Source organism: Jaculus jaculus, chromosome 13 (genome assembly GCF_020740685.1).
Source record: "Jaculus jaculus isolate mJacJac1 chromosome 13, mJacJac1.mat.Y.cur, whole genome shotgun sequence".
Lineage (NCBI taxonomy): Eukaryota > Metazoa > Chordata > Mammalia > Rodentia > Dipodidae > Jaculus > Jaculus jaculus.
This window is the reverse complement of record NC_059114.1, coordinates 24,055,996-24,081,444: the sequence shown is the minus strand read 5'-3', so window position 1 is coordinate 24,081,444 and position 25,449 is coordinate 24,055,996. Positions and strand designations below refer to the sequence as shown.

Here is a 25,449-nt window from a genome sequence, read left to right as displayed (position 1 = left end):
TTGGGGGAGCCAAGTATGGTTTATGTCTGTAAGCCTAGCACTAGAAGACTGGGAAGGCTGAGACAGGAGGATTGTAAGCTTGAGGCCAGCTTGTTCTACATAGTGAGATCAAGGATAACTTGGGCTGCATAGCAAGAACCTGTTCAATAAAAGGAGCTGGGAGATGGCTTAGTGGTTAAAGGCACTTGCTTGCAAAGTCTGCCAGCCCAGTTTCAGTTCCCCAGTATCTACAGAAAGCAAGATGCACAAAGTGTTACATGTGTCTGGAGTTCATTTGCAGTGGCAAGAGGCTCTAGCACACCCATGCTCACTTATTTATTCATTCACTCTCAAATGAATAGTTTTTTTTTTTTTTTTTAAAGAGAAAGGTGGAAGGAGCAGAGGAGGAGAAAGAAGAAAGAAGAACTATGGGGGAATAGATGAAGGAAGATGATTCTAGGAAGAGAGGACCACAAGTACCAAGGCTGTATGGCAGGGACAAGCATGTGTTAGAAAAAAGAATAAAGGGGTACAGTGTGGTGGTGCACACCTTTAATCCCCATACTCAGGAGGCAGAGGTAGGAGCATCACCATGAGTTTGAGGCCAGCCTTAGACTGCAGAGTGAGTTTCAGATCAGCCTGGGCTAAAATGAGACCCCACCTCAAAACAAACAAACAAATAAAATGAATAAAGGGGGATGCTGGAGAGATGGCTTAGCAGTTAAGGTGCTTGCTTATGATGCCTAAGGACCCTGGTTCAATTCCCTAGTACTCACGTAAGCCAGAGGAACAAAGGCAAAGGAGATATGATAGAGTGTGGATTTGTGAAGGGGAAAGTGGGAGAGAGGAGAGGAGGGGAATTATCATGGCTTATTGTCTGTAAGTATGAAAGCTGTCAATAAAAAAAAAGCCGGGTGTGGTGGCACATGCCTTTAATCCTAGCACTTGGGAGACAGAGGTAGGAGAATTGCCATGAGTTCAAGGCTACCTTAAGATTACATAGTGAATTCCAGGTCAGCCTAAGCTAGATAGAATGAGACCCTATTTTGAAAAACTAATAATAAATAAAATAAAATAAACAAAAAATAAAATCTTTCTGGAGACCGTTTGAATATAAAAATGTTAGGTAATAGCTAGAGATTACCTTTAACTTGTGTTTTTTTTTTTTTTAAATATTTTAAGCCGGGTGTGGTGGTGCACATCTTTAATTGCAGTACTTGAGAGGCAGAGGTAGGAGGATCACTGTGAGTTTGAGGCTACCCTGAGACTACATAGTGAATTCCAGGTCAGCCTGAGCTAGAGTGAGACCCTACCTCAGAAAACCAAAATAAACAGATAAATAAAATAAAATAAATATATATATGTACACACAATTTATTTATTTACTTGAGAGAGAGAAGGAGGGCCTGCCAGGGCCTCCAACCACTGCAAACAAACTCCAGATGCATGTGCCACCTTGTGCGTCTGTCTTACATGGATCTTGGAGAGTCAAACTGGGATCCTTAGGCTTTGCAGGCAAATGCCTTAACTGCTAGGCCATCTCTCCAGCCCCCTTAATTTACTGTAAAAAATATTTATTTATTTATTTGAGAGATAGAAAGAGGCAGAGAGAGAGAGAAAGAGAGAGAGAATGGGTGCCCCAGGACCTCCAGCCACCACAAATGAACTCCAGATGCATAGTCCCCCTTGTGCATCTGGCTTATGTGGGTCCTGGAGAATTGAACCGGATCCTTTGGCTTTGTGGGCAAATGCCTTAACCACTAAGTCATTTCTCCAGCCTCAGTTTACTTTCTACATATGGTAATGACCTTGTGGTCGCATAAGAAAATGTTTATATTTTTACAAGTTTTAGGGAAGTTTTCAGAAATAGAGTAGGGCTGAATACATGGCTCAGCGGATAAGGCACTTGCTTGCAAAGCCTAGCAACCCAAGTTCGATTCCCCAGTACCCATGTATAGTCAGATGCACAAAGTGGCTTATACACCTAGGGTTCATTTAAAAAAATTTTTGTTGTTCATTTTCATTTGTTTGTTTGAGAGTGACAGACACAGAGAGAAAGAGGCAGATAGAAAAAGAGAAAGAATGGGCACGCCAGGGCCTCCAGCCACTGCAAACAAACTCCAGATGCATGCGCCCCCTTGTGCATCTGGCTAATATGGGTCCTGGGGAATGGAGCCTCGAAATGGGGTCATTAGGCTTCACAGGCAAGCGCTTAACCACTAAGCCATCTCTCCAGCCCCTAGGATTCATTTTTAGTGTACGTTCTCTCTGTAGCTGGGCATGGTGGCACATGCTTTTAATCTCAGCACTTGAGAGGCAGAGTTGGGAAGATCACTGTGAATTTGAGGCCACCTTGAGACTACATAGTGAATTCAAGGTCAGTTGGGGGTAGAGGGAAACCCTACCTCGATAAAAAAAAAAATAGAAAAGAAATGGATCTAGGATGTGCTTTAAAATACTTGAGGAGAATAAAAGTGTAGGGCATGTTAAATAGGTCTGGCCACATCTGGAAAGCAGTTGATTTTGGGTGATGGGTATATAAAAGCTCATTATACTGTGCTTTATGTTTTTATAATGCTTGAGATTTTTTTCATCATTTAAGAAATGTTACAATTATCACTAGCCACAAAGTAAGTAGCTTTTCTAAATTCTTGGTTGCTAAACACAGACCCCTGGTTTACAGCTCACAGTACTTAAACAGAATGGAACACTGTGGCCATTATAAGTATGAGGTGGATATGCATGAAGTGAAGTAGGTTCATTTCCAAGTTGTACTTTTAATGCAGAATGCTGGTTTCTGAGTACTATGTATTGCCTGCATGTTGGAGGATTTTTTTCCCTCTCAGTTGTCCTCCAGACTATAGTAAGTTTCTTTTCTCAAAGGACCATTCTGCATAGCATACAAATCCTTAAAGTATATTCCATCTTGGAAAGATAGATATAACTATCTTAGCTCTTTCTCACTTAAGACACACATCTATTTTTATAAAGGGTTCCCTTTATAGCAAACTCACGTCTTTATATCTGTTCTTATCTCCCACTCCTTTTCTTCCACATCTCCTTCTACTCTTTCCTTCCTTTCTTTTCTCTCTCCTTCCTTTTTGGAGATATGTAGCTCAGGCTAGCCCCAAGCTCTTAATCCTCCTGTAGCCTTCTGAGTGCTGGGATTATAGGCTTGTGTCATCATACCTAACTCCCTTGATGGTTGCTTGAATATCCAGTCAGTTCTTTACTTAACCTTGTAGTAGTATATGATGTGGCTGATGACTCTGCCATTCTTGAATATGTATTCTGGTTTGCAGACCTCAAGTGTACTTCTGCTCATTGTTGTCCCTTCTTAGCCATCTTCCCCTCCTCCTAGCAATCACATGAACCAGAACTTATTTTCAGGACTTCCATCCATTCTTGCTCGTCTTCCTCATCTTATATATGGCTTTATACCAAGAGTGCTCAGGTTGGTTTCCCAGCCAAATCCTGCCCTTGGAACTCAAGGTGTAGGACTTAAATGAGCAAGCCATTGGAGAGTAAGATTTAAGTAGCTGGTTTCTCTCTCCAAACAGGATTTTTTGGGAACTCATGATCATTTAGTCAGGAGGATGAGGTATAGGAATAAAATGTAACAAATGTTCTTCCTACCTTATCACCCCACCCCAACAAGTGACTTCCAGCAGCAGTGATGGATATGTTGGCAGGGCTCTGCTGGATGGCTCTCTTGCTGCCCATGGTAAAGGAGCCATCACACCTGCAGCTTCATTCTCTGGAGCCTGGCTGGGCTGTAACACTGGACACTGAAGGCAGATGGCCTCTCACCCTCCATGGCTTCCCTCTCTCCACTTGGACCCCTTTGTGCACTAATCTAGGCTGAAGCTGGGGCCTCATGGAGATTTTTTTTTGGTTTTTTGAGGTAGGGCCTTCCTGAAGCCTAGGCTGACCTGGAATTCACTATGGAGTCTCCAAGTGGCCTCAAATTTATTGCGATCCTCCTACCTCTGCCTCCTGAGTGCTGGGATTAAAGGTGTGTGCCACCATGTCTGGCTAAATAAACAAAACTTTAAAAAAGACTATAAAAATGTATGGTGATACATGCCTATAATTCCAGCACTTAGGATGTGGTGACAAGACTCTCAAGAGTTAAAGGTCACCTACTTTTAAGTTAAAGGCCAGCCTGGATTACATGAGATCCTGCCTCAAAAAACGAAAACAGCTCGGCATGGTGGTGCATGTCTTTAATCCCAGCACTTCGGAGGCAGAGGTAGGAGGATTGCCATGAGCTCAAGGCCACCCTGAGACTCCATAATGAATTCCAGGTCAGCCTGGACTAGAGTGAGACCCTACCTTGAAAAACCAAAACAAACAAACAAACAAAAAATTCAGGTCAACCTGGGATAGAGTGAGACCTTACCTCAAAAAAAAATACCCCCCCCCCCCGAATAACTGAGCCTAGAACCTTCCTGCTTGGAATTCTCTGCCTAGGAATCTCCTGTAACTCTCCTTTACATTTTCAGAGTGCTTTTCTTGTATCCTGCCTCTGCTTTGCACTGAGAGTTTTTCTGCCTTGTAAATGCCTTCTTCTGTAGAATTGTTTTTTTAGGTGGCTAAACTCAGTGATGATTTCACCCTCTTTGTACTCTTGCCTACTGACATGTTCATTGCCGTAGTGGACATACTAGCTGTCTTTCCCCTTTTCCTGCCAATTATAATATGGATAACTCAGTTATCCTTCATCCACTCCATTTTTTTTTTATTATTTATTTTTGAGAGAGAAAGTGGCAGAGAGAAAGATAGAGAATGGGCATGCCAGGGCCTTAGCTGCTGCGAATGAACTCCAGACGTGTGTGCCCCCCCCCCCCCGTGTGCATGCATGACATTATATGCTTGCATTGCTGTGCATCTGGCTATGTGGGACTGGAGGTTCGAACATAATTTCTTTTTTTCATTCTTTTAAACTTTATTTTTATTTATTCTAGGGAGAGAAAGAGGCAGAGAGAGGGAAAGAGAGAATAGGCATGCCAGGGCCTCCAGCCACTGCAAACTCCAGACGCTTGTGCCCCCTTGTGCATCTGGCTTACGAGGATCCTGGGAAATTGAATAGAGGTCCTTTGTCTTTACAGACAAATGCCTTAACTGCTAAGCCATCTAGCCATCTCTCCAGCCCTTTTTTTTTAATTTTAAAAATATTTTTATATTTATTTATTTGACAGAGAAAGAGGGAGAGGGAGTGAGGGAGAGAGAAAGAGAATGGGCACACCAGGGTCTCCAGACACTGCAGACGAACTCCAGATGCATGTGCCCCCTTGTGCATTTAGCATAGGTGGGTCCTGGGGAATCAAACCTGGATCCTCTCTCTGGCTTTGAAGGCAAGTGTCTTAACCACTAAGCCATCTCTCCAGCCTCATCCATTGTCTTTTTTTTTTTTCTTTTAGCATATATGTATACTTTTTTTTAATTGAGCGGAGTGATGCAGAATTCTTTTGGTTTTTCAAGGTGGGGTCTTACTCTAGCCCAGGATGACCTGTAATTCACTATATAGTCTTAGGGTGGACTGGAACTCATTGTGGTCCTTCTACCTCTGCTTTCCAAATTCTGGGATTAAAGGTGTGCACCACCATGTCTGACATCCATTTAGTTTTAACCAGTAAGTCTATTGCTTTGACTAGCATGCAGGGTTAGTAAGCCTCTGTATCCATGGTGCTTATTTGGGAGTTCAGGAGTTTGATGAGAAGAAAGAAAATTAAAAAAAAATTAAGGGCCGGAGAGATTGCTTAGTGGTTAAGGTGCTAGCCTGTGACACCTAAAGACCCAGGTTTGATTTGACAGGACCCACGTAAGCCAGCTGTGTGAGGTGGTACATGCGTCTGGAGTTCATTTGAAGTAGGTAGAGGCCCTGGTGCACCTATTCTCTCTCTCTCTCTTTTTTCTCTTTCTCAAATAAATAAATATTTTTAAAAAATTTAAAGGGGTCAGGAGTGGTGACGTATACCTTTAATCCCAGCACTTGGGAGGCAGAGGTAGGAGGATCACCATGAGTTCAAGACCAGCCTGGAACTACTGAATGTGTCCCACTTCAGTCTGGGCTAGAGTGAGACCCTACCTCAGTAAAGCCTGACATTCCAGGTTCGATTCCTCAGTGCTGTCATAAAGCTACTTATACAAAGTGGCCCAAGTATCTAGAGTTCATCAGCAGGGGCAAGAGGTCCTGGTGTGTCCATACTTAGACACTCTCTTTCACAGACTAAAAAAAAAAAATTCACACACACACACACACACACACACACACACACACACACACACACAAAAGAAACTAGGGGCTGGAGAGATGGCTTAGTGGTTAAGTGCTTGCCTGTGAAGCCTACAGACCCCAGTTTGAGGCTTGATTCCCCAGGACCCACGTAAGCCAGATACACAAGGGGGAACATGCATCTGGAGTTCGTTTGCAGTGGCTGGAGGCCCTGGCGTGCCCATTCTGTCTCTACCTGCCTCTTTCTCTGTATGTCTCTGTCAAATAAATAAATAAAAAGAAGAAACTAGCCATGTGTGGAGGCACATGCCTTTAATCCCAGCACTTGGGAGGCAGAGGTAGGTGGATCACTGTGAATTCAAGGCCACCCTGAGACTACATAGTGAATTCCAGGTCAGCCTGGGCTAGAGCAAGACCCTACCTTGAAAAACAAAAACAAAAACAAAAACAAAAAGAAAGAAAGAAATTAAGCAATAAGGACAAAATAATTCCAGCTAGTGATAAATGCTGGGAATAAAGAAAATATATCAGATTGATAGGAAGCTGGGTTGGTAGGCTCCTGTGATTTCAGCCATAGGTAAGGTCTTTTCAAGGAGAGACATTTAAGCTGAGCATCAGTGATGAGCAGCCATCGATCCTGACAGATGGGGGGACTAACACCCCAGTTTAGGTCTGAAGGATATCTTGGGACATGGCCCTTCCAGTCCTGAAACAAGAATGCTGCTTTTAGTGTAGGCTTTAACTAGGAATGGACCTGGATTTGTTTACATTTTAAAATTATCTTTGGTTGTTGTGTGAAGACTTAGCCAGGTGGGAGTGGGAGGCCACATGGGGCCGGCTCAGCGGCATGGTGTGAGATTATGATGGTTTAGGTCAGGGTAGTTGCCAGGAAGGAAGCCCCTTGTCTTTGCTAACTGTGCTTTTCCCCGTTCTGCCCTCCTTCCTAAATCAATAGCTGATTACTTCTCGAGCTACAGTGCCAAGGCAAGGTTCCTGCAAAGCCCAGTCCCCCTTGCTGCTCTCCTGTGCTTTTTCATCTTTGCAGTTTTGAAGAGCACTCCAACAAAGCAAGATTGTTTTTACATTGTCCATCGATTGTGTCACAGGATAGATAATGCTTTTTGAATGCACAGCCTGAAAAGATTGATTTTTATCTTGGATGCCTGTGCAGGACTATATTTAGACTTGTGTGACAAACAGTGGTGACTGCTAAAGGTTAATGTTGTTGGGGTGGAAGGGTAAGATACCACAGTTGGAAGTGGATGTGTTAAGTTTTAGGGGATCCAGGTCTGTTAAAGTAGAAATGCCAGCAAGAAGGATGAGGACAGTGAAACAAGCGGGACTGGATCTTAGCAAGGAAGGGTCAGTAGATAAAATGTGGGTCTTGTCAGAGATTTGGATGTGAGGGAGCAACTAGGCTTGTGTAGCAATAAGGTAACAAGTGTCTATGGAATGCCTCCCAAGTGCTTGGATGTTGTGGTGAATAAAGCCATGGGCAGGCTCCCTGCCCTTAAGCAGATGATGTTTGGATTGGCCAGTGGACAGTGGAAGGACAAGCCATGAACGAGTTCATTGGCAGTCAGCTCTGAGAGGTAACTGCTGAGCAGAAACACAGCAATTTAGGTACTCTGGGGTAGGGGTGGAAACTGATTTTGTTTTGGTTGGGAATCAAGGGAGGCCCTTTTGAGTAGGTTCTACCTGAGACATGGATGATGGGAAATGATGAGCCAGCCCTGGGAGGGTTTAGGGACAGTGTTCCAGGAGGAGGTCTTGGGCACCAAAGACCTGGACTAGCTGGGCAAGCTCCCACTTTACCTTGTGGAGACGTGGAGCTAGTAAGCAGAAGATGGGCAGAGTCTGTGCTGGCTCCATTCACTAGCACTGTGGTGACCTTGCCACAGGTAAGTGCTCACATGTGAAAGAAATCAACAGGGAAGCATTCTGCTACTGAGAACAAGTAAGCAGGTGCTCATAAAAGCTGGCAACCATGGCCCAGCCTGTAAGGAAGTGAGGAACAGGACATGGTTTTGATTTTAGGTTACTGCGGGCCATCAACAGTGGTGCTCATGAGAGGGTGTAGAGTTCAGAGACCAGACCTCAAAGGGATAAGAAGCAAGAGATTTGGGAAAGGAGCAGCAAGAAGTCTTTCCCCTATCCTTTGTGAACACATATGCAGCTGCCTTGAGGTTCTTTCCTGACTGTTCTCCTGGATTATCTTGCTTTCTGTTAACACTTGTCTGCTACCAGCAGTTCCCTTTATATTCTGGCTTTGCTTTCTGTTGGCTTCTGAAGACTTGCTCCTGGGAACCCTAGTTCCCTCTTGTCTTCATGGCCCCAAACAGCAGGCCAGGCTTGCTGCCTTTCCTGGTAAAACTAGTTTCTAAGACCATCATGTCCAGGAAGAGCCTGGGTTGGGTCTATAGAGGTAGTGGCTGCAGAGGCAACCTGAGATAGTTCTGAGCCATTTAACAGTGAATGGAAGTAAGGAAAGTACTCATGTAAAGCCAGATGCACAAAGTGGTGCATGCATCTGGAGTTCATTTGCAGTGGCTAGAGGTTCTGACACACCCATTCTCTCTTTCTCCTCCTCCTTCCATCTCTCTTTCTCAAATAAGTAAATAAATAAAAATATATTAACAAAAAAACAAACCAGAGAGTCAGTGTAGAGTATGGAAGAAAGGGGCAGAGGGAAGCCCAAGACATTGCACAGAAGTAGAAGGTTACCTTGAAGGACCTGTGGTGAAATGCTTCTTTCTGGGAAGAGATGGGAAAATAGGAGATTCTAGCTAAAGATTCTTTGTTCTAATCTTAGTATATGTGCTGCTGAAGTAAGCACATAGCTAAAGATTCTTAAGTTGGAAGAGAAAGGAGCAGGAGAAGCTTGTAGGAAGTGGTCTGAATCTTTAGAAATAAGGAAAGCTATGGGAAAAGAAAAGGAAAGGAAAGAAAAGAAAGGTGGGTAGAAACTAGGTTCACCTTGTTAAAGGTTTGGTGTCAGCCAGGCGTGGTGCTTGCCTTTGATCCCAGAACTTGGGAGACAGAGGTAGCTGGATTGCTGTGAGTTCGAGGCCACCCTGAGACTTCATAGTGAATTCCAGGTCAGCTTGGGATAGAGTGAGACCCTACCTTGAAAACACCAAAAAAAAAAAAAAAAAAGGTCTGGTGTCCTCCTCTAGCAGCGGTGCTGCGGAAGAGAGGAAGGACTGCCAGACCCAGTGAAGGTGTAGGTGAAGTTGGCATGTGTTTTTAGCCAAGTCTCCCTTGCTCCACAATTGGCCTGCCAGGGCCCAAACAGTTGGAGCCAATGTTAACTACTGTTAGTAGAGAATTTGGGTCCTAGCCACTAATAATATTTCCAGAAGACATTAACCTCATGGTTGTCCTTGGCAGTAAATCAAAGGCTGATTGATTTGCTTTCTTTTCTCGTACTTGTACCTGTCAAAAGGCTCATAATTAGTGAGCAACTGCCTATGCAATTCAGTATACAGAGTTTCAATCAACAACATTTCATGGAGCCTATTAAGCTAGGATGATTTCATTGTGAATATGGGCTATTAAAAAATGTTAGCCTCAAACTTAGCCTAACCTTCCTCTGTCTGAAGTAGTATTTTGGGAAATGTTTTTTTTTTAATTAATAAAAATTGCTAATTAAATGGAAGCATAACATTTTATAACTTCTTTTTCTTTAAATATTAGGTTGAAAATGGGGTATTTATAGCCAATCCTCTTCAGGAACGTACAATTCTAATGAGAAAAGAGGGCGAGTCTGCCAAAAGCATTAATGAGATGCTTCTGAGTAGACTTTCTCGGTACAGAGCTTCCCCCTCAGCGACACTGGCAGCCCTGACTGGCTCCACCATCTCCAATACATTGAAAGAGGACCAAGCAGGTGGGTTGCCCTGTGCCTCCCATAACTGTTCCCTTGTGTGGCTGGGTTTAGCTGCCTTTGAGCACTTACTCTGTATAGCTCTCATTATTTGATCTTCCATTTACTGTCAATTTTTTCCCTAAATTAATACTTGCTGTGGGTCATGAACATGAATTTGTAATATTCAGAGCAATTCCTCCTTTACCTGTTAATTATCTTGTCACCATAACTATTAGTGTACATTGATGTGTTGACACATGTTTAGCATTATCTTTATTAAGTACTTTTTTTTTTCTTTTTAGTTTCTTGAGACAGAGTCTCACTGTGTAGCCCAGGTTGACCTTAACTTGCAGTCTTCCTGCCTCAGCTTCTGGAGTGCTGGAATGACAGGTATGCACCACCATGCCCAGCGTTAAATATAATCTTGACCAAGCAAAAGACAAAGCTTCCACAATAGAGATTTTGTAATTTAGAATTTATCATTTGGTTTTTATACTTTAGTGCTTTCAAAAAAGAAAGGTCTGGGGAGATGGTGTAGTAGGTAAGAGTGACTTGCCGCATAGGCATGAGGACCTGAGTTCAATTCTCAGCACCCACGTAAAAAGCTGAGCATGGCTATGCATTCCTGTAACCCCAGCCTCAGGGAGGCAGTGAAACGAAAATCACTGGGGCTTCTGGTCAGCCAGTCTAACCAAAATATGGGAGCTACAGGCTCAGTGAGAGACTCTCTCAGGAAGAGTCATAGAGGAGGTCTTCTTCCACATATGTAAGCACTGGGTGTGCACATCAACACACATACATGCACAGACTGCACACGCTACACTCAGTACCCACACATTCATCAAAAGAGGATATAAGTTTATTAGATTTTACTTACCTTTGACTTTACTTTATGTAAATACAATTAAAGACAATTTGATATGTTCTTATTTTATACCTGTTTTCTCCTCCTCTTCCTCCTCTTCTTTTTTTATTTTAGGTAGGGTCTCACTCTAGCTCAGGCTGACCTGAAAGTCGCTATGAAGTCTCAGGGTGGCCTTGAACTCATGGTGATCCTCCTACCTCTGCCTCCTGAGTGCTTGTATTAAAGGCATGTGCCACCACACCCAGCCTTTATTTTGTTGTTACTTTTTAAATATTTATTATTTATTTATTTGAAAGGGAAAGGGGGAGAGGGAGGAAATGGGCATGCCAGGGCCTCCAACCACTGCAAATGAACTCCAGACACACATGCTACCTTGTGCATCTGGCTTACATGAGTCCTGGGGAATCAAACCTGGGTCCTTTGCTTTTTTTAAAAAAAATTATTTATTATTAATTAGTTTTGTACTCAGTGAATACAGTCAAGTTGGTACCATTGTTAGGCTCATCCATGTCCAACCCCCTCCCCCTGGCCCCTCCTTGTTGAGGTATATGGGTCACGCATTGTGGAGTTAGCCCACAGTTATGGGTAGGAGAAATGTCTCTGCTATCATGACCCAGTGTGTCTCTGGGTCCTTTGCTTTTTAAGGCAAGAGCCTAAGCCACTTAGCCATTCCCCCAGCCTCTTTATTTTATTTTTGAAACAAGGTCACAATATATTATCTAAGCTGTTTTTGAACTCCTGGGCTCAAGCCACCTCCCACTTCAACCTAATTAGCACACCTAGCTTCACCTTTCAAAAAGAAAAGGTAGCATACTATACATACTGTCTTGTACTTTTAAGTCAGGAATTCTTTTTTTTTTTTACACAAATTAAGTCAGGAATTCTTAAGTGGACTAATCTTTTTATTGTAATTTTTTATATGAGAGAGAGAGAACTGGCACACCAGGGCCTCCAACCATTGCAGACTAACTCCAGACATATGCACTACCTTGTGCACATGTATCCCCTTGTGTGCATGCATCACCTTGTACATCTGGCTTATGTGGGACCTGGAGAGTCAAACGTGGGTCCTTAGGTTTCACAGGCAAGTGCCTTAGCCACTAAGCCATCCCTTCAGCCCTGGAATAATCTTTTAAAGGGTTCAAATAACTCTCTCTAGGGTTTTAAGAAACACTTATAAAATTTTTTACTATAGGGGTTGGGGATTTAGCTCAGTAGATGAGGACTTGTGGCCCTGGGTTTGGTCCTCAGCACCAAAAAAAAATTTTTTTTTCAACTATAACTTTCATTAGCTCTTTAGTCATCTATGACCCCCTCCAAAGGTCATTATAAGCCAGGTTCTTGCTTGTAATCCCATCACTTGGCAGCCAGAGGCAGGAAGATCAGGAGTTCAAGGTCACCCGCTCTTATCTATATAGTGAGTTCTAAGTCACCTTGGTCTACAGAAGACCCTATGTCAAAAAAAACAAACAAAGGGCTGGAGAGATGGCTTAGCAGTTAAGCGCTTGCCTGTGAAGCCTAAGGACCCCGGTTGGAGGCTCGGTTCCCCAGGTCCCACGTTAGCCAGATGCACAAGGGGGCGCACGCATCTGGAGTTAGTTTGCAGAGGCTGGAAGCCCTGGCGCGCCCATTCTCTCTCTCTCCCTCTACCTGTCTTTCTCTCTGTGTCTGTCGCTCTCAAATAAATAAATAAAATTAAAAAACAAACAAACAAACAAAGAAGAGCATGGTGGCACATGCCTTTAGTCTCAGCACAGGGGAGGCAGAGATAGGAGGATTGCAGTGGGTACAAGACCACCATGAAACTATGTAGTGAATTCAAGGTCTGCCTGGACTAGAGCTAGGCCCTACTTCAAAAAACCAAAGTGCACGGGCTGGGGTATGGCTCCATGGTGGAATACTTGAGTAGTGTACACAGTGTCTGGGGCAGAGGTGGGTGGGGCAGGGGCAGAGGAATGGGGGAAAATGACACTGAAAAGAAGAAGGTGCCTTTATAGAACAATGTACCCAGGCATGGTAGTACATGCCTGTAATGCCAGCACTTGGGAAGCTAAGGCAGGAGGATTGTGAGTTGCAAGCTACCCCTCCCTGGCCAGACCTTTTCAAGAAGGAAGGAAAGGAGTGCCTGGACTAATATGAATTTAATGATGCTTTGTGCTTTAATCCTTTTATTGTTTGAAATGCAAGGAAGAACAAATATTTGTGGTTAACTTTGTGGTTATCAAATATGTTATTGGTTTGCATTAAGATACTATCTTGTTTCAACGTGCCTCTATTGTATCGGATATTAGTGAGGAAATTGTTAATAGTTGTTTAAACCTGGGCTAGGTAATTTGAACTACAAGAAATATTTTGAAGAGAACAGGTTGTGTGTTTGTGTGTGTGTGTGTATGCTTGTGCATGTGTGTTGCATGTGGAGACCAGAGGGGTTGATGTCAGTTGTTCTCCCATGTTGATTTTTTTTTTTTTTTTTTTTTTTTCCTGTGGTAGGGTCTCACTCTAGCTCAGGCTGACCTGGAATTCACTACGTAGTCTTGGGTGGCCTTGAACTCCTGGCAATCCCCCTACCTCTGCCTCCCAAATGCTGGGATTAAAGGTGTGTGCCACCATGCCCGGCTTCCTATTTTATTTATTTATTTTTAAATACTTTATTTTTATTTATTTATTTGACAGAGAAAGGAGGAGAGAGAGAGAGAATGGGTACGCCAGGGCTTCCAGCCACTGCAAATGAACTTTAGACATGTGCATCACCTTGTATATCTGGCTAACGTGGATCCTGGGGAATACAACCTGGATCCTTTGGCTTTGCAGGCAAACAACTTAACCGCTAAGTCATCCCTCCAGCCCCTGTTTTATTTATTTTTGAGATAGTTTCGTATAGCCCAGGCTGGTCTCAAACTCCTGATCCTACTGCTTCTACTTTTTTCTTCTTTTAGTATTTTTGTTTATTTTTACTTATTTATTTGAGAGCAACAGAGAGAGAGAGAGAGAGAAAGAAGCAGACAGAGAGAGAGAATGGGCACACCAGGGCCTCCAGTCACTGCAAATGAACTCCAGATGTATGCACACCCTTGTGCATCTGGCTAATGTGGGTCCTGGGGAATCGAGCCTCAAACCGGGGTCCTCAGGCTTCACGGGCAAGTGCTTAACCACTAAGCCATCTCTCCAGCCCTGCTTCTACTTTCTGAGTGCTGGAATAACAGGTCAGAGCCACCATGCCTAGCTGCTAGTAAAATACGCAAGAATATATTTAGAATTCTTGTCAGTGTATGGTGGCTCACACCTGTCATTCTAGCACTTAAGAGGCTGAGGGAAGAGGATTGCTGTGAGTTTGAGGCCAGCTTGTGTTACAGGGAGACCTTATTTCAAAGTTGGGGGCAGGTTGGGGAACAGAGGCTAGGGAGATGGCTCACCTAATAAAGTGCTTGCTGCACAAACATGAAGACCTAAGTTTGGATTTCCAGCACTCACTGAAAGCTATGCATAGTCTTAAATGCCTATAATCCTAGCACTGGGAAGGCAGAGATAGGAGGATACCCTGGGACTTGCTGGCTAGCTAGTCTGGCTAAATTAGCACCTGGTTCAGTGAGAGATGCTGTCCCAAAAAATAAGGGAGAGGGGCTGAAGTGATGGTTAAGGCACTTGCTTGCAAAGCCTAATGCCCAGGTTTAATTCTCCAGTACCCACATAAAGCCAGATGCACAAATGGGTGCATATGTCTGGAATTTGTTTGCAGTGACAAGAGGCCCTGGTACTACTATCCTGTCTCTCTGCTTGCAAATTAATTAATTAATTAAAGTAGTTAAAAAATAAGATTGTATCTGGAGAGATGGCTTAGTGGTTAAGGAGCTTGTCTGTGAAGCCTAAGGGCCCAGTTGGGTTCGACTCACCAGGACCCACATAAGCCAGATGCGTATGGTGGTGCATGCATGTGCAGTTTATTTGCAGTGGTTGGAAGCCCTAGTGTGCCTATCCTCTCCTTTCTATCTGTCTGTTTCTCTCTCTCTAATAAATAAAAATTTTAAAAGTAAATAAAATGGAGAGTAATTGCAAAAGACACTCCATGCCGACCTCTGAGCTACCTCCACAACACCCACATGCATATACAGCACTCTTGACACACAGTCCACACCCCAAAAGCACACACACACACGTGCATGCTCACCACACACACACCATGATCAACAGAAATAATATATTTAGAATTTTGTGGAAATTAGTTATCTCTGTTCAAACACATCATACTTTATGTGTGGCTTTTGTATTCATTTAACAGGATGTTGCTATATTAAAAACTTATTTATAGACTAAATGGACCTTTGAAAATATTCTGTGATAAACTAAACCATATTACCTGTCACTATATGTCTAGATGAAAGACAACACCTTAGTGAAAACTTCAGGCCCACAAAGTTGCTGCAATTTGGGTTTTATGATCACCTATGGAAATTAGACTACTGAATTTATACCCCGAGTGAAAAACACATTTCTCTGGGGCTTACAGTTTCTAAAATGGAGCTCTAGAAGCACATGTATTAAAACAAACACCAGATGAGGTTTCATCTTATATATTTTTATAATCTAAACAACCTGGGAATGATTTTACATATATTGAAGCAATGAATAATAAGTCCTATTTTACCGTCTGACAACTTCCCAAAATAAGTTCTTTGATCTTCTGACTCCATCAGTCCTCACTAAGCTCTTCCACTGATGACTCTTAAATTTACTGCATATTTCAGATGTGTCAGGAAGAGAGGGAGAGTGCATTTTGTATCTCTTGAATAGAAACAATAATGTTCTTATTAATGATAGCCTACATCGTTGACCCTAAAAAGGAAAGTGGTGCATTGTCATGAATCATGCAGGTATAAAGTTATTTGTGATAAGTGGTCTGAAGGTCTTAACAAGGCTGGAAGTTGTGGCTGATTTCATTTCCAGACCAGATTGTAGTGAACATATCACAAGCCTGTCAGGATTAGAGTGTCGGATTCCAAATGGAAACACAAGCAGGAAGTTTCTATTATTTTGAGCCTAAGTCCTCATAAGAATTCATCCTATTGAAAGGAGTTTTAGAATCACGAGGCATATTGAACATTGGGAACACCGTTGGGACATGATCAGACCCATCTTGTGTCCAAGCCTGAGGCTTGGGATCAGGCTCTGCAGTCAGAAGAGAAGTAGTTGCTTTTTGTTCTCTTCCTAATCTTGATGTGTCTTGGTTTGTGCTTGGGACTTCCTCATTATACTCTAATTAAACTGTGTGTCAAATATTTTTACTTAACATTTTCATTCTTTTTCACCCCCAGCAAATACTAGCTGTGGACTGCCTCTGAAAATGCTACGGAAGACCCCCATCTATACCTGTGGCACATACTTGGTGATGCTGGTCCCCCCTCCAGGGGGTTCAGGCAGTTCTGCTACACGGTCTCTTTTTGGTGGAACAAGTGGTTTGTCATCTTTAAAAAGTAAGTAAATCTTACTTGGATCCATTTTCCTGATTTATCTTGAACTTTGAAATGTAAGGATTTCTATTTTTGTTTTTGTTTTTCAAGGTAGGGTTTTACTCTAGCCCAGGCTGACCTGGAATTTCCTATGAAGTCTCAGGGTGGCCTCTTACTCATGGTGATCCTCCTGCCTCTGTCTCTCGAGTGCTGGGATTAAAGGCGTGTACCACCATGCCTGGCCCAAATGTAATCTTTATAGATAGCTTAATAATGTAATTTTTGTAAACTGTCATTGTTTAACAGTTTAGGAAATTTTAGGAAACAATCTCTTTACTGATGATAGATCAAGAGTGCTACCTGCTAGGATAGAATCCCAAGATATTAAAACAAGGTTGTAAAACACCTCCATTTTAGGGTATATGTGCAAAATATTAAGCAAAAATGTAAAGAGAACATAATATACAGGAATGGGGAGTTGGCTCAATGGATAAAGAGCTTGCAGAGCAAGTGTAAGAACCACAGTTTGGATTACCAGCACCCATCAAAATGCTGGTTGAGAGTAGCAGCCCACCTGTAATCTTAGCATCCAGGAAGTAGAGAAAAGGGATTCCTGAGAAAGAGCTGGCTAACTAAATTATCCAAACTGGTGAGCTCTGGGTTCAAGTGAGAGACCGTGTCTCAGGAAACAAGATAGAGAATGATGAAGGAAGACACCCAGTGTCAACTCTGGCCTTCACATGCATTGCATGCACAGTTACCTGCACACATGTGTGCCCATGCACATAACACACACACACACACTTGCCCATACCACACAGATACAAGCACATGCAAACAATAACATACAAATTCATTGATTTCATATTGAGATTGAAATTATGGTCTTGTACATAGTAAGCAAGCACTCTACTGCTGAGCTCCAACCCCAGCCATTTATGGATTTTTTGAGGTAGGGTCTCACTCTAGCCCATGCTGACATGGAACTCACTCTAGTCCCTGGCTGGCCTCAAACTCACAGTGATTCTCCTACATCTGCTTCCCAGGTGCTGGGATTAAAAGTGCACACCAGCATGCCTGGCTACTTCTTAATATTTTTTCAAAAATATATTTATTTATTTGTATTTGTGTGTGTGTAGGGGGGAAATACTAGGGTCTCTTGACACTGCAAATATATACCAGATGCTGTGTCACTTTTTACATCTTGCTTTACATGGGTACTGGACTTGCAGGTTTTGCAGTCAAGCTCCTTTAACCACTGAGAAATCTCCCTGGCACTTCTTTTTAATATATTTTGAGACAGGTTCTCATGAATCCCATGACTCTTTTCATCCCCCACTTCTGCTTCCCAGTGCTGGGTTTGTGGTGTGCACCACTATACCTGGTTTATGTGGTGCTGGGGACTGAACCCAGGTCTTTGTGCATACTAGGCAAGCACCTTGCCTGGCACACGAACTACACATCCTTAGCTTCATCTTTTTACTTTTTTAAACTACTGTTTAAACTTTTTAAAATTTGTTTGAGAGAAAAGGAGGGAGAGAGGGAAGAAGAGAGGCAGATAGAAAATGGGTGTGCCAGGGACTTCAGCTGCTAAAAACTCCAATTACATGTAACTACCTTGTGCATCTGGCTGATGTGGGTCCTGGGGAATTGAACCTGGGTCCTTTGATTTCATAGGCAAGTGCCTTCACTGCTAATCCATCTCTCCAGCCCATTATCTTTTTACTTTTTATTTTGAGACAGACTCTCACAAAGTTTCACACACTAGCCTTCTATTTGTTATTTTCTTGCCTCAGCCTGAGATTGCAGGCTTGTACTCTCAGGTCCAGCTTATGATAAATGTACTTATCTTTTAATAAAAGAGGGAGACATGCTATAATAATTAAAACAATGTAGTTTTGTCTTTAGAGTGGCCAGATAGTTAAATGGAAGAAAATATAAAGTCTAACAATGTTCCTGTTAAACTACCATCTTCAACTTTTCTTATTCTAGAGACACTATTTAACCCATCGGAGCCACAATTTCTCTGTTTTTTTTTTTTTCTCTTTTTCTTTCTTTCTTTTTTTTTTTTTTTTTTTTTTTGTTTTTTTGTGGTAGGGTATCACTCTAGCTCAGGGTGGCCTTGAACTCTTGGTGATCCTCCTACCTCTGCCTCCTGAGTGCTGGGATTAAAGGCATGCACCACCATGCCTGGCTTAATATATATTCTTAGCGAGTAAGTATGGCCACCAGAGCTTCTTGTCATTGTAAATGAATCCCAAATGTATGTATCACTTTGTGAATTTGGCTCTGTATTCATTTTCTCTGTTTCTTTGCTTTATTAACAAATTTCAATGGGGCTAAGGACATATATAGCTCAGTGGTAGAGTGCTTGTCTAGCAAGTACAAAGTTCTGAGTTCCATTTTCAGTACTGAAAAATAATAAATAAAAATTTCCATGAACAAACCTACAAGAGCTTAGACCTAGAAAATCTGGTAGTTTAAATGTTCAACAAGACTATACATAGAAAATTTTATTCTAATTCAATTTATCTAATTAATTAAAGCCTTAATTTCATTAAATAAGTAGTTAAATCTTAAACCAAAGAAATAAAGCCCTCCTTTGTGGAAATTCTGTCATTACCAACTTGGCATGGAGCAGGATATTTTCAAAAGTAAACTTAATTTAGAATTATAGAAAAAAATTTCCGGGCTGGAGAGATGGCTTAGCGGTTAAGCGCTTGCCTGTGAAGCCTAAGGACCCCGGTTCGAGGCTCGGTTCCCCAGATCCCACGTTAGCCAGATGCACAAGGGGGCACACGCATCTCGAGTTCGTTTGCAGAGGCTGGAAGCCCTGGCGCGCCCATTCTCTCTCTCTCCCTCTATCTGTCTTTCTCTCTGTGTCTGTCGCTCTCAAATAAATAAATAAAAAATTAAAAAAAAAAAAAAGAAAAAATTTCCAAGACAGTATCTGTATTCATTTTTGAATTGGATTGTCTTCTGTTTTGTTTTGTTGTTTTTCAAGATAGGGTTTCACTCTAGCCCAAGCTGACCTGGAACTCACTCTGTAGCCCCAGGCTGGCCTCATAGTGATCCACCTATCTCTGCCTCCAGAGTGCTGGGAGTAAAGGTATGCAATACCATGCCTGGCTCTAGATTGTCTTTTTATTACTTATTAGTCCTATTAAACTCTTGTTTAGTCTCCTTAGCATGTCATTTTTCACTTAATTGAAATTGTACCCATTGATTACCCATTGAATACCAATTTTCTATCTGCCTTTCTTCCTCCCTCCCTCCCTCTCTCTCAAACAAATGAAAGTGGTGCCATTTTTCCATAAGGATGCACTTAACACATTGATTACTTTTTAACCCAGCACATCAGTAAATGTTCAATTTCTTCTGTGCTGAACATAAAGAAAAACAATGGTGCTTGCTTGGAGGAGATCCTTGTCTAGTTGGGGGTGAAATGTTGGTGATATATGCAACTAGAAACTGGTCAGGCAGGCTGTCTCACTGCTGGAACATGGGGAGCAGGTGTTCCTGCTGCAGAGTCAGAGAAAGGAAGGATCATGGTGGAGTGGGAAGAAAGAAGAGATTTTATGGAGTCTTAAGTTTAAATCATGAAAAATGATTATTATTTATATACTTGACCAAGTAGAATGGAGACATATATGTGTAGTAAGCATAACAAAGAAGAGATTAGGGAAGGTCATTTTGTTGGTATGCAGGATGGAGCAATAGAAAGAATAAAGAAGGATGAGGGTATGCTTAGTGGTATTGTTTGCCTGGCATGCTCATGGCCCTGGGTTCCAACCCTAGAACCTAAAAAGAAGGAGGAGGAAGACAATGAAGAGGAAGAGGAGGAGGAACAGGAACAAGAGGAGGAGGAAGTAGTATAGATTAGTCTAGAAATAGTATAGTTCCCACTTAAAGGGAGGTGGGCATAGGAAAAACAAATTCAAGATACAGTGCTAAAGTTTTATGTTTGAAAGTAGGGAAGGAAGGTGGAGTCATGACAAACTGTAACCCTATTATTTAGGAGGTAGATGCAGGAGGGTCAGGAAGTCCAAGATCATTCTTGTTTATATAGCCACAAAGAGAGAAAGAGAGTGATTAAAAGAGAAAGAGAGTAAAGAAATTGCAGCCTTAGTGATACATACATATAAACCCAGCACTCAGGAGGCTGAGGCAGGAGGATCATGAGGTTGAGGTCAGCCTTAACTATATGGGGACACTTTGTCTCAAAGAGAACCAATAACAACAACAAAAGCAAAAGAAGTAGTAAAGAAAAGATGTTATCTTTGATAGCAGTGTGAACATGTGTGCTTGACATCTTTAATTCACTTACTCTTCACAGTAACTGTGTATGGTTATTAACTTTATTATCTCCACTTTACACACGAGGAACCTGAGAGATTCAGTAACTTTCCTGGGGTCAGCTAGAAGTAGTAGAGCCAGAATTCAAACCTAGAAACCCAAATCCTATGTTCTTCACTGCAATACTTTCCTGTGTTAAGGGTGAGAGCTTGAAAAGATGGCTACCAAGCTTGTGTCTGTATGCATACCAACTTTATCAGGCACCAGCTAGTGTACTGTTTCTAGGATATGTTGCCATTACTTTTGGGGGGGCACATGTGTATGTAGTATGTTTTTGATATCTATGTGTGTGTATGCATATATATGTGTATGTATGTGTGTATGTATATATATATATATATATATATATATATATATATATGCAAATGTATGCGTCCCATGAGCACACATGCAGAGGCCAGAAGAGAACTTTGGTTGTCCTCCTCTATCACTCTTCTGCTTGGTTTCCTTGGGATGAGGTCTGTCACTGAACCTAGAGCTGCTGGTTTTAATCAGGTTCTCCTGTCTCCCTTCCCTTCTTCACAGGACTGGGAATCTGCCATACATGGCCCTGCCCAGCTTTTGACATGAATCCTAGTGATCAAACTCAGGCCCTCATGCTTGTACAGCAAGTGCTCTGAGCCTCCGCCCCAGCTCCATTACCATTTTGGGATGCTAATGATCCTATCCCTCTTGAAATTTTTCTTTTGATCATAGTGGGGCGGGGGGAAACAACTTCATGCCAAGTTGTCATTTTCTTTTCTTTTCTTTTTTTCTTTTTTTTTTTTTTTTTTGCGGAGGTGGGTGGTTTTGAAGTAGGGTCTCACTCTAGCCCAGGCTGACCTGGAATTCCCTACATAGTCTCAGGGTGGCGTTGAACTAACAGCAATCCTCCTACTTCTGTCTCCTGAGTGCTGGGATTAAAGATGTGTGCCACCATGCCCGGTGTCATTTTCTTTTCTTTTTTTTCACCCTTTAAAAAAAAATCTTATTGGGCTGAAAGGATGGCTTAGCAGTTAAGGCATTTGCCTGCAAAGCCAAAGGACCCAGGTTTGACTTCCCAGGACCCATGTTAGCCAGATGCACAAGGGGGCACACACACCTGGAGTTCTTTTGCAGTGGCTGGAGGCCCTGGCACACCCATTCCCCTCCCCTTTCTCTGTCAAATAAATAAATTAAAATGTTAAAAAATTTTTATTGACAACGTCCATAAATATAGACAGTATACAATGATCATAGTTCCCTCCCATCATCCTCCCTTCTCACCCTCCTGAATCCCCCCTCCACTGAAAATTTGTCATTTTAAAATGACTTTCGAGGTCTGGGGAGATGGCTTAGCAATTAAATGCAGTTGCTTGTAAAATCACTTTCAGGGCTGGAGAGATGGCTCAGCCATTAAACACACCTGCTTATAAAGTCTGACAGCCCAGCCTGATGCACAAAGTGGTGCATGCATCTGGAGTTCTTTTGCAATGGCAGGATGCTCTGGTGCGTCCATACTCATTCTCTTTCTGTATCTAACTCTTACAAACAAACAAACAAACAAATAATTAAAATTACTTTCATGGGATATGGGATGATGGCTCAGTGGTTGAAGGCTTTCTTGGAAAGCCTGCAAGCCTGGGTTCAGTTCACAGCCACCCTTGTAAAGCCCGATGCAAAGAGTGGTGTATGCATTTGTTATTCTACTGCCATGACAAGCGACCCTGCCATGTCCCTCTACACACATGAAATGAACTAATTGATTCATTAAAACAATAGTCTAGAGCTGGAGAGATGGTTTAGCTGTTAAGGTGCTTGCCTCCGAAGCCTAAGGACCTGAGTTCAACTCCCCAGTGCCCATGTGAAGCCAGATGCACAAGGTGACACATGCATCTGGAGTCTGTTTGCAGTGGCTGGAGGCCTTGGCATGCCTATTCTTTCTGTCTGCCTCTCTTCTCTCTCTGCTTGCAAATACACACGCGCGCGCGCTCGCACACACACACGCGCGCGTATTTAATAAAGCAATGGTCTACAATTGCTCATGAAGGTGTTTTGTTGACTGTTGCTTCCAGTGGCTTCAGTTTGTCTAATGTCTCTGTGTTGCCATCAATAGCCAACAGAAATGAGGATATGGTTTTCATAAAATTCTTGTCTGAGAGCCTCAGATTGAAACTTGAAGAGTAGCCTAAAGGCTCATTAGACAGCTGATTGTTTGTTTTTAAGTCCTGGCCTCCAGCTTGGTGTACAGTATTTCGGATGGTCAGTTTACAAGTCGTGCAGATCTCATCGATGCTGCTGGAAGCTCACTGGGGCGTGGTGCTCTTGTACCAGGATTGGGTAAGACATTAATATGTGTTTCTTTGGAAAATTCAGTTTTAGCAATTTCTCTCAAAAAAATCTTGTCAATTCCCTTTGGCACTCTAGTTTCTTTAAAAGAGAAAAAAACTTTAATACTGCTTTGTAATTTAAGGAATCAGTATGAGTAATTGCCATTGTAAAATTCTCACATAAACTATCGTTGAAGACACTGTGCATTAGGTTGTGTGATGGTGCTTGTTACATGTTCCTAAAAGTGCATGCTATACACAGGGTTGTCCCTCTGAAGAATGATCGCTAGAAATTCAACCTGATGTAGCATATTGTATTATCTATTTGCCCTGGCTGCTAAGGAGTTCATATAGAAGTTTTAGACTCTGTTACTAGAGCTTGTATGTGTGTGGGGGTGATGTTAGTGTTAGTTATCTTATTGCTACCTGGATTTTAAGTATAAGCCACTTAAATCCTTTTTGGGAGTAGGACATATGTAAATTAGTTGCTGCAGACCATTTATTTATTTATTTATTTTTATTTTTTAGATCATTTATTTTATAAGACTTATTCCTTCTCACATAGAAGTTAAGCAAAATTGAAAATTAAATCCTGCCTTCTAAGTCCCAACTTAGTGCTTAGCCAAGTAAATCTTTAGGAGAAGGATGTGGTTGCCAGCATTATAGCTGGCAGTGCCGTGAGAGTGTGTGTGCAGGCACGTGATGACACAGCATGACTCTTTGCAGGCGCCTGCTATGATACGGTGAACAACATGCTCTGGACATGCTCAAATGACTATATTGATCAGTGGTGTAATCCAGGGAACCAAGCCTTCCACTATGTGTGCCAGAGACTGGGAGTCAGCCACATCATCACTGAACCCAAAGGTAAGCTGCACTTCTGATCCAGCAGGAAGAGATCGGACACTGGAGTGCCAGCAGTGGGTGGGAACATAGACTAACAATAAAAGGTGTCAGTGAGCTGCCTTTGAACTTAGAAAGTGAAAATCTAGGTAGACTGGTTTATGATTAAGTAAAAAGCATGTAAAGCCGAGTGTGGTGGCTCATGCCTTTAATCCCAGCACTCAGGAGGCAGAGGTAGGAGGAGTTTGAGGTCACTTTGAGACTGCATAGTGAATTCCAGGTCAGCCCGGGCTAGAGCAAGACCCTACCTTAAAAAACAAAAACAAAAACAACCAAACAAAAAAAAAAAGGATGTAAATCAAATCAATAGAGATTTTGAGGTGCTTACAGACTTGAAAAAAAAAGTTTCTTTTATTTATTTGAGAGAGAGTGAAAATTGACACACCAAGACCTCTAGCCACTGAAAATGAGCTCCAGATATGCATGCCACCATCACCTTGTGCATCTATCTGGTTTTACATGGGTCTTGGGGATTTGAACCCCTTGGATTTGCCAGTAAGAACCCTAACTGCTAAGCCATCTCTCCAGCCCACCTCATAAGCTTTTAATAGTAAAATTGTTATATGCCTCCTGAAATAGCCAAAACTTTGGTGTAAGAATTTATTATCAGTGTTAGGAATGGTGGTGTACACCTTTATTTCTAGCATATAGGAGACTGTGGTGGGAAACTCATTATGAGCTCCAGGTCAGCCTGGGTTGCAATGAGATCTGTCTCAAAGCAAAACAAACAAACAACCCCCCCCCCAAAAAAAAATAAAAAAAAAACCCACCACAACAAAAAAAGATTATTGGTAATTGGTTTTGAACTCTATGCTATTATATTATAGATAGAATTTCCAATGAAGGACTTTTGTCTTTCTTGATATTGATATCACTAATATTAATTTAAAACTGTGACTTTAAAGTCAGTTGTATTGGTGTTGGGGAGTAAATAGCTCAGCCAGTTTTTCCCCCATAAAGCATTGTTAAAGTGGCTCAGTAGTTAAAGGTGCTTGCTAGCCAGCCTGATGGCCTAGGTGTGAGTCCCCAGAACCCACATAAAATCAGATGCACAAAGTGGTATATGTGTCTGGAGTTCATTTGCCAACAGTAGAAGGCCCTGGCACACCCAATTTTCTCTCTTCCTCCTCTTCCTCTCTCTTTGAAATAAATAAATATTAAAAAACAGACATTATCAACAACAACAAAACCAACAACATCTGGGCTCTGGAATTGGTCAGACGCATACACCAACCTAAGAATTGGTTATTAATTTTATTTATATATTTGAGAGAGTGTTTGGGCATTCCAGAGCCTCTTGCCACTACAGACATACTCCAGATACATGGGCCACTTTGCACATCTGGTTTTATATGGGTACTGGGGATTCAAACCCAGGCCTTTAGGCTTTGTAAGCAAGTGCCTTTAACCTCTGAGCCATTTCCTCAGCCCATGGTTATTAGTTTTTAAATTTTATTTATTTATTAACCATGGTTATTATTTAAAAAGAAAAACTGCATTGGATTTAG

The 25,449-nt window shown here is 42.1% G+C and overlaps 1 protein-coding gene across 3 annotated transcripts in view; it reads left to right on the top strand.

Moving 5' to 3' along the window:
* Window positions 1-25,449, top strand: part of Hectd4 (HECT domain E3 ubiquitin protein ligase 4) — a 227,454-nt gene that overhangs the window by 64,394 nt on the left and 137,611 nt on the right. For all 3 annotated transcript variants that reach the window (XM_045132394.1, XM_045132393.1, XM_045132392.1), the window contains exons 8-11: window positions 9,914-10,106; window positions 16,260-16,418; window positions 22,935-23,048; window positions 23,765-23,905. In XM_045132394.1, the coding sequence (XP_044988329.1) occupies window positions 9,914-10,106; window positions 16,260-16,418; window positions 22,935-23,048; window positions 23,765-23,905 (607 nt within the window). The remainder of the gene's footprint in view (window positions 1-9,913; window positions 10,107-16,259; window positions 16,419-22,934; window positions 23,049-23,764; window positions 23,906-25,449) is intronic.